The 9413-nt window shown below is 33.2% G+C and overlaps 2 protein-coding genes across 2 annotated transcripts; one reads left to right on the top strand and one right to left on the bottom strand.

Moving 5' to 3' along the window:
• Positions 1–2707: 2707 nt before the first annotated feature.
• LOC116115359 (probable cysteine protease RD19D) lies at positions 2708–4559 on the bottom strand. Its single transcript, XM_031401516.1, has 4 exons — positions 4038–4559; positions 3713–3832; positions 3276–3519; positions 2708–3059 (listed from the first exon to the last, which is right to left on the bottom strand). The coding sequence occupies exons 1-4, from the start codon at positions 4557–4559 to the stop codon at positions 2788–2790; spliced, it is 1158 nt and encodes a 385-aa protein (XP_031257376.1). The 3' UTR covers positions 2708–2787.
• Positions 4560–7013: 2454 nt separating this feature from the next.
• On the top strand, positions 7014–9391 carry LOC116115358 (GDSL esterase/lipase At2g30310-like). Its single transcript, XM_031401515.1, has 3 exons — positions 7014–7637; positions 8546–8807; positions 9081–9391. Exons 1-3 carry the CDS (start codon positions 7014–7016, stop codon positions 9290–9292), a joined length of 1098 nt encoding a protein of 365 aa, XP_031257375.1. The 3' UTR covers positions 9293–9391.
• The last annotated feature ends 22 nt before the right edge of the window (positions 9392–9413 follow it).

Below are 9413 nucleotides of genomic sequence, written 5' to 3'. Positions count from 1 at the left end.
GGTGGGTGAGAAAATGTTTTTTTCAAAGTTTATGAGTAGAAACATGTCCATTCGCCAAACTTTGGGTGGGAAAATGTCATTCGGCCTCAAACAAAATGTAATGAGCTCATTTATAATTTACAACATGACGCAACCCCACCTTCATTTTTGACCTAACCACACATATAATTTTCATCAACCTTACCTTTATAACAATATTAAAACACAAAAAGACTAATTTCATATATCCAATAACATCCACAAGATCAATTCATTTGAAATGTGATGCAAAAACTCAATATTTATTTCTTATGCTCCTTTTTCAATTTACTAATGTAATGACGTGCTTATTTCATTTTCCGCTGTGAGATCACTTAGGATTAAACTCATCTGCTTCATTCAGAATAATTAAAAATTTCCTGTAATTGCAATAAAAACATATAAAAAAACTCTTATAAATTATCAAAACTCCATAAGACCATCTTCAACCACAACCACTAAATTGATGTAATTTCCACACCAAATTAGTGTAACTTTTGATGTATTTCACTATTACATCTCCAACCCATTGCACCAAATATTACACCAAAAAGAATATTCTATTTTTTTTTTCTTTCTATCAATAATCAACAATTAATTTATTTTACTAATTATTTTTTTATATATTAATTAAATATTGAGAATGATATTTTTTATTCAATAATAATAACTTTGAAAATTATACTAATTTAATAAAATTAAGCATTTATTTAATCAAATAAACATTACATTTAATATAAAAAAACATCACATCTAATATAAAATGAAAAAAAAAAAAAAAGACAACAATAATACAAAAGCAAAATTCTATATTGATAGTAATTTAATTTTTCAAATTAATATATTCTTCCCCCAAATAATCAATTAATGCATTTTGAAAAAGCATGGTGAGTCTCCATACCCTTTATTTGTCTATGGAGAATTCTAATTCTTTCTAATATTTTGATGATCTTAGAGGATCCGAAACTAATCTATCGGAATACTAAATTATTATTTTAATTTATGTTGTATTTTTTTTTAATTTTAGTGTTTTTAAATTAGTGTTAATTTTTATTTTGAGTTATTATAGTTTAATATTTACATTGAATAAAGTTTTGTTTTGAATTTTTTATCATTTTTTGAATTATATAATTATTATGAATTTATTATTATAAATAATAATTAAATTAAAAAATAAAATAAAAATAAATAAATAAAATATATTTTATAGTATATAAATAGTATAATTTCGAGTAGTTTTTGATGTTGGACTGGAGTAAAGTTTACACAAACATCAAAATGGTGTTGGGTAGAAAAATAAGGTGGGAAAATCTAAAGTAATGGATAGAAATAGGTAATGTTGTAAGATAGGAGACATGGGCCCTAGCTTTCGTAACCGTTAAACTCAGAAAGAGACCCACTTGAGAGTTACATAATCCTACCACTCTCTTCTTCAACCTCACACTCTACTGGTCAACGTTTTATTATTATTGTTGCAAGTGGGTCCTGTTTGATTTATTAAGGCAAGGTTGCTTTGTTGGGAAGCAAGGCAAGTCCGGAGGAGTCGGTACAACTTTAGTTAGTGGTTAGAAAGAAAGACTTTGAGAGAGTAATTAACTCCCTTAATCACTGTACGATAAACATCAATTTATTTATAATTCAATCTTAATCATTTAATTAACTTATTATTATACTTTGATTTGACTATGTTGACTCTCAAGAGTCCAATAATATTAGAAAGAGTGAGGGGCAAGAAAAGGATTAAAAAAAAAAAAAAGATATTGGAATACCTACTGCTTATTACTTTTACATCCACAAACCAATTACGGTTAACCATTAATCCTTTAGGTTTGATCTTTAAACTCTATGTGAAAATTTGAACCAATTATCTATGTTGCATTTGAGAATCCACACACTTAACTTTAATTGACCAACAACATTATTTCATGAGTTTTTGCTATTCGGGCCGTGAATCAGTGGACCATCTTTTTTTCTAAGTCCATTTGGTGTTGGGTTCTTGATTTAATCACTATTTCATGAGTTTCTGCTATTCGGCCTGTGAATCAGTGGACCATCTTTTCTTCTTATGTGACTTTACTAAGTCCATTTGGTGTCGGGTTGCTATATCAAGGACTTGTCCCTTAATTGAAAGAGGAATAACTTCAATTATGCGTTAGGAAAGTTGTGTTTGGGTGCTTCCGTCTATTGGATTTGGGGGAAAGAAACAATAAAGTGTTTTGTGGGGGAGTACAACTGTACAAGGATACAGCTTCAATTAAGTTAATTGTAAATGATAGAGCTATGGATCTTAGGAAGATGAAAAGAACCATTAGTAATAAGAGCCTTGATTTTTTGTTGGTTGGCTTTGTTTTGGTGATAATTGTTTTGTGTGTGTTTTAAAGATGATTTTGTATAAACTTTTGTTTTCGTTCTAACCCAAGGCTTGTTTTCGTTATAAAAGGCTTGTCCTATGGTACCATATAGATTGAAAGATAGTGTTTTGAGTAACTGTTTTGTCTTGATTAGATTATTGTTTTTATCTTATTTTAGGGGTTTGTCCTGTGATAAGCTGACCGCTTTTTATAAGTTTTTTGTATATCATTTTTCTCTTTCTATTTAAAGTTTTTATATATGTAAAATAAAAAAAATAACCCAAAAAATAATTATTTTATGAGAATTTGAGAATTACAACACTATTTCAAAACTTAATGCAATAATATATAAGATGCATGTCTATATTGATACCTGTATTATCATTTGAAATAGAACAACATTATAAAACGACTACATTTAGGAGATTTGAGTGACTACTGCAGAAACCATGGTGTTCATTCCACACATACCGTGGCCTCGGCAAAGCCGGTAGTACCCATTTTCTCCCCAGTGCTTTCCCCATGAATTCTTGATGATCCAGTATGGCTGATTGCCAAGTCTTAGAATGGAGAACCCATGGGCTCCATATCCGACAAGGAGAACGCCGTGGTTGATCCATCGCTTGCCACAGATGAGCGGACACGAGACACCCCCAATGTAAGTTTGCATGAACAAAGCATTCAACCCAACTGCACTTAAGATTTTCACCATTATCGATGTTTCCACAGTAGTAACATTAGTTGAGCAAATTTCACTAGGCCTAAATGGAAATTTTAATCATAAACTCTGAGTTTCTAATTTAATTCAACATTTGACTTTCATATTCTTGGATTACAATTTGAAATGAACAATACACAAGGTTCATATTTTTACTGAGAAAGTTGATAATGAAAAGAAAAACTCACTTGCTAGAGGGCCATGATGAACTAAATGTGCAGCGATTTGGTTCTCGTCGATGGGAATATTGGTAAAATTTATAACTCTAACAGCTACTTTATCTGAATTAAACTTGCATTCACCATTTTTTCCAGTATAAGGGTATGAACTTTCTTCCTGTAGTCCTCCGGCATCGATCAAATATTTATAGGCATTTGTCATAAGGCCTCCATAGCAACCATTGTCACATTCACTCTGTTGCTTTGCATCACACTGCAAAATTACTTAACCAATGAATTATAAGTCACCAAAAAAGTAATTAATTGGATCATTAAGAAGTACCAAAACCATATTCAGAAAATTAAGCTTTTTATCCCTATGCAAGGATTTTAAATATATTTATTCTTATGGTGCAAATCTTGAATGTATCTTTTCTGATCTGGGAAAAGATCCTGTAGGACCTAACCATGTGGTCGCAATCGACAAGCTGCTGCTCACTAAGATTCAGAAGCTTCCCGGTTCCGATAAAGTTGGCTCCTTCAACAGCTCCTGTAGTGCTAAAAGCCCAGCATGATCCACATGTACCCTGCATCGAAATTTCAAACTTCACCATCACTAAACAACAGAAGTGTTACTATTTAATAACAAAATTAGAACAATGAACACAAAGCTGCTGCTCATCAGTAAGCAATTTTTTTCATCTATATAATAAAGTTAACTCACAAACTTCAACAGTAAAAAGAAAATATAATAAAATTAGCGTTTTGGAGGATGGATTAATTAATATATACCTGCATCTTGACCTCAGTAACAGCACCCTTTTCTCTCCAATCAAAACTCTTAGGCAAATCATCCACTTCCAAATTTTTCATCATTATCCCACCCTCCACGTCATCTGCACCGTTCATCACCGCTGGTCCACCTGTCATCCCAGTGTAAAACCTCTCAAACTCCTCCTCAGACAGATCGGAGAAAGGCGTCACGCCATGCACCGCCGTGGGATCAAGCAGCTGATGCTCAGCCGCCTTCATCACGTTCTTCGCGAAAACCCCCAAGCGGTGCACGTACTCCTCCCTCGTAGAGTAGCTTTTCCCATATTTTTGGATGAATGACTTGAAATTCTGCTCTGTAGCAGTACCCAGAAGAGCGTTTCTGGAGAGGATGGAACTGGAATCGTCAGTGACTTGGAGTATTGTGGGGTTTAGTGAGGCTTTATCAACGTGAAGAGGTGAAGCTGAAGAGAATGTGAGTGCGTAGGTTAGTATTGTAACACTCACGGCGCATGTTAGAGCTCGTAATTGTGCCGGTGTCATCTTCTTCTGGGTATTGCTTTTGTTCTTCGCTCTGTTTACTGAACGAAGGGACTGAAAGGGCCCGTTTAAGTTGCATTTTCCGGCTGTGTAATTCCTCTTTTGTCCTTAAAAGATTACAAAAGGGCAAGGGTGTTATGGTAAAGTAGAGAGAGGGTGGCCAGGTGTAGCGGCTAGTCGGCCACGTGTAGAGCATGAGAGGTTTGTGTGACACGTGGTAGTATGTGTACGTACATGTTGAATCAGCTTGTTTACCTGGATGCCATATTAAGTTGCCATGTGGTTCTCTAATGCAACAAAAACGGAGCTTGTTTTGGATTGGGAAATGGGAAGCTGAGGGTTTGGATTTCGGGTAGGACCTTTTTCTTTTTCTTTTATGATAAACTCGGGTAGAATTTCGGGTCATAAATATTCGAGTTATTTAGCCTTGGGCTTAAAAGTGTTATATGGATCGGTCCAAACTTTTTATTTTATTTTTTTATGGTCGATGATGCTCGACCAGTTTATACGTATCTCAATTAATTCTTTAAAATTTTAAAATTATCGATCGAGTAAGAATTTCAATGGCTATCCTTATTAAAAAACCAAGGAGGGACTCAAACTTTGGACATTTTGAAAAATATAACCAAGAATCACTATCGAATCATTTGACCATCCAAAGATAGTTAATCGGTTCAACTTACTCATGCCAAATTTTCTTTTTCTTTTAATAAAGAACTCCATAATTATAATAAATAACGTTATTGAATCAACAAGGTAATAATTTATGAGTAATACTACACATACATAATTTTCATACAATATTTCACATACAACATTATGTGGCAAGATATGATTGACTAATTTAAAGTTAAAATTAAACTTTCACCCAATCACATCTTGTCACATAATGTTGTATGAGAAATATTGTATGGAAATGATGTATGTGTAGCATTATTTATAATTTATTTTCTTAAGTGAGGAGTCTACTCTAAGCCAACCACTTTTATATTGAAAGCAAAAGTTTCCTGAATGATATACACAAAGTTGTGACATCTAAAATATGAAATATACTATTCATACAACCGTATAGATTAGTAAAATGTTTACATTAAATTCCATAAATAAATTACTGCAACTGCAGAAGCAGTTGAATTTTGGGTAATAAATAAATTAAGAGGTTGGCAAAGTAGTATTATAAAGTCTCGTCTTATTTTTATATAAATATAGTTAACGATTTTTTTTTTCACCCAAATAATGGTTTAATTACACTTTTTCATCCACATACTTTTAAAATACCATTTTACTATCCAAATTTACATTCCAACGACAAACAAAGAGCATATTTTGTCCACGCTATTGAGACTTTTGAAGAGAGAAGATTGATGAGTCTTTTGGTGATAGAATATTGGATTTTAGTGGTTGGGATTGATTGAAATTTGACTTAGGAGAGGCAGTTGCGCAAACCCTAATCGTTCGATTGTCGGTGATTGGCGGGGTAGACGGTAGTGGGGTTTTAGAGGTTTTAGTGAGTGATAATCAGGGAAGAGAATGGTGGTGGCGTGGGGTCGTATTTTGCAATAATGCCGAAATTAGAAACAAAATATAAATTTGAATAGTAAAGTGATATTTTAAAAGTCTGTAGGTGAAAAAGTGTCATTAAATCATTATTTGGATGGGAAAGTCATTTACTCTAAGGGTGTGTTTGGTTCAAGGAGTATGAGATTATTGGGAATCTTTAAGGAAATATGTTTGGTTAGTTGGAATAAATTAGTGGGTATATTATATTAATATGTTTGGTTAGAAGGAATAAATTGATGAGTATATTATGTAAATTACTAAATTGTCCCCATTTTAAAATATTAATATAATATTGTTTTTATTATTAATTTTTGAATAATTTTATATAACCCCCAACATTTTAGATTTAGCTAAAACACCCTAGCTTATATAAAACTTTAATTTGTAACAAAATCACCCTTACCCACCTTAAGCCACAATCGGCCGCCAACCACCACCATTGGTCGCCGCTTGACGGAATCAGAAGTTGCTGGAAATCTCTGGGAGTCGTCGATATGGCCGTGTCAACGATTTCCGATAGTGGTGGTTAGGTGACGGTGGTGGTTTGCAATTTTTTTAAATATAAGGGCATTATTACCAAGTAATATAATATGACATTACCTCTAACCAAACACACCCTAAATTCAAATATCAAATATGGCAATCAAGAGTAACAGTATCCCACAATTAGCCAAACTTACAACCCAATTCTGTCCACCAAAAAAAGGCATACTACCTCATGCACATTTAATTATCTTTCTTCAACGCCAAAACTATCTTATCTTTCTTCACTCAGGGAATTAACTTGACATCCAGTGCAAGTTTTTCATTACTTAATCTTCAGAAATATGATCGTACTGCAAATTATATTCCTATATAAATAATCATACATTAAAAAACTTTCAATGTAAGTCAACAATGGCCTCCATCAATATTCTTGTGATGATAATTTTACTTCACATTCTCGTACTCTACATGATTATCAACACATCAAACTCCAGAGAAAAGTTACCAACAATCCTTGTTTTTGGTGATTCAACTGTGGACACTGGAAACAACAACTACATTCAAACTTTGTTCAAGGGAAATTTTCTCCCATATGGCCAAGATTTTCCTGGGAAAATTCCTACAGGAAGATTTTCCGATGGGAAACTTGTACCTGATTTTCTTGCCAATTTTCTAGGCATCAAAGACACTGTTCCTCCTTTTCTGGATCCTAATTTGTCAGGAAAAGAACTCGTCTCTGGTGTTTGTTTTGCTTCAGGGGGATCAGGGTTTGATGATTTGACAACTGCTGTATCTAAAGTCATCCCGGTTTCTAAACAGATTGAGATGTTCAGAGATTATGTAGTGAGGCTTAAGGGGATTGTTGGTGGTGATGAAGAAAAGGTTAAGAAGATAATTGGTAGTGCTTTGATTGTGATTAGTGCAGGCACTAACGACTTCATTTTTAACTTTTACGACATCCCCTCAAGAAAATTGGAGTTCAATATTAGTGGGTACCAAGATTTCTTGTTGGACAGGCTACAGTCCTTCGTTAAGGTAAAAATAAATTCCTAGTTTCTTTTCATAAATTTTCTTTGTTTAATATATTGTTTTCTCGTTGATCCAAAATTATGTCCTATTTATCCCATGGATTAGTTGAAAAGTCAAATTTGTGGTTTTCTTCCACGATATTTGCGGTTTGAGTCATTGACAGAATAAAAGGAGTAAGCTACTTTTCCGACTTAAATAATGGTTTGATCATACTTTTTTACTTACAGGCTTTTAAAATACTACTTTATTATTTAAATTTATATTCCGTTTTCGATTTTGGCATCATTGCGACCCCACACTATTATCATTCTTTTTTTCCGATCATCACTCACCAAAACCCATCAAATCTTATTCCTGTTGACCTCTTTAATTGTCAACAATCGAGCGATTAGGATTTACGCAGCCGCTCTTTCTAAATCAAATTCCAATAAATCACAACCACCAAAATCCAACATTCCAGTACAAAAAGACTTATCGGTCTCTCCTTTTCAAAAACTTTAATAGTCTAGACCGAGTTTGCTCTCTATTTATCGTCGGAATATAAATTTGGATAATAAAGTGAAATTTTAAAAGTCTGTAAGCGGAAAAGTGTCATTGAATTATTATTTAAGTGGGAAAAAGTTGTTAACTCTAATAAAAAAACTATTATTTGCTTCCCACTTATAAAAAATGGTAAGATTCAGTCTACAGAGCAGGTTTGGGGGACTAGATAGGTCATTGTTTGTTCTTGCTTCTCAAAGATTATAAGGTTCCATGAGATTTTAGTTTAACTTAGGGTCATATTTTATGTATCATTATATATTTTTATATAATGTAAAAAATGGGTTATATTGTATTTCGATTGATCGGAACTATGTATTTATATAAAATTTGATCTCAATTTACCATTTACTGCGTAAAATGTAAACTTGTAGGAACTATATGACCTTGGCGGCCGTAAGATGGTGATAGCTGGTTTGCCTCCAATTGGTTGCTTGCCCATACAAATGACTGCAAAATTTGAGAACCCATTTGCTAGGATTTGTTTGAAGGATCAGAATTCAGACGCTCAATCTTACAACTACAAACTTGCTAAGCTGTTGTCTCGACTTCAATCACTTCTTCCAAAATGCAAAATCATTTATGCAGACATTTATCGGCCGTTGATTGACATGATTGATCATCCTAAAAAATACGGTAAGCTATGCTCATAAATCAATTAATTAAATAGTTCTCAGCTTTGTTGCTATCTTTCAGTTATCATACTGATAGGCATTGCAATGTTTTCCGGAATTCCGAGGAGCTACCCCGCCCCATTTCTCTCAAACAACTTCAATCACCGTGTGTTTAAAATAAATATAATTATATATATTTTATGAAAAACGGATACATGACATGAGAAGACGAACGACTGTCGCTAACATTTCTCTCATAGGATTTCAGTAATAGAAATTGTTGCATAATTTACAGGATTCGTGGAAACAAAGAGAGGGTGTTGTGGAAGTGGAGTATTGGAAGCAGCATTTCTATGTAATCCATTAACCCCAACATGTGGAAGGCCTTCAGAATTCTTGTTTTGGGATAGCATTCACCCAACTCAATCTGCCTACCAATTCATATCTCAGTATTTGGAGATTGAAATCTATTCCAAGTTACTCTCTGATAAACATCTTCTAAATTAATCACTTAGATCAACAAAATCATCATCTTTGAGTTCTAGCGTTACACCATTACGTTGCGTTAATAGTCTCATCAAATTGATAACGTATCGATAAAATCACTTCGACGATTTCCTAATATTAT

This window comes from Pistacia vera, unplaced genomic scaffold (genome assembly GCF_008641045.1).
Source record: "Pistacia vera cultivar Batoury unplaced genomic scaffold, PisVer_v2 Contig737, whole genome shotgun sequence".
Lineage (NCBI taxonomy): Eukaryota > Viridiplantae > Streptophyta > Magnoliopsida > Sapindales > Anacardiaceae > Pistacia > Pistacia vera.
This window is presented reverse-complemented; position numbering and strand designations above follow the sequence as displayed.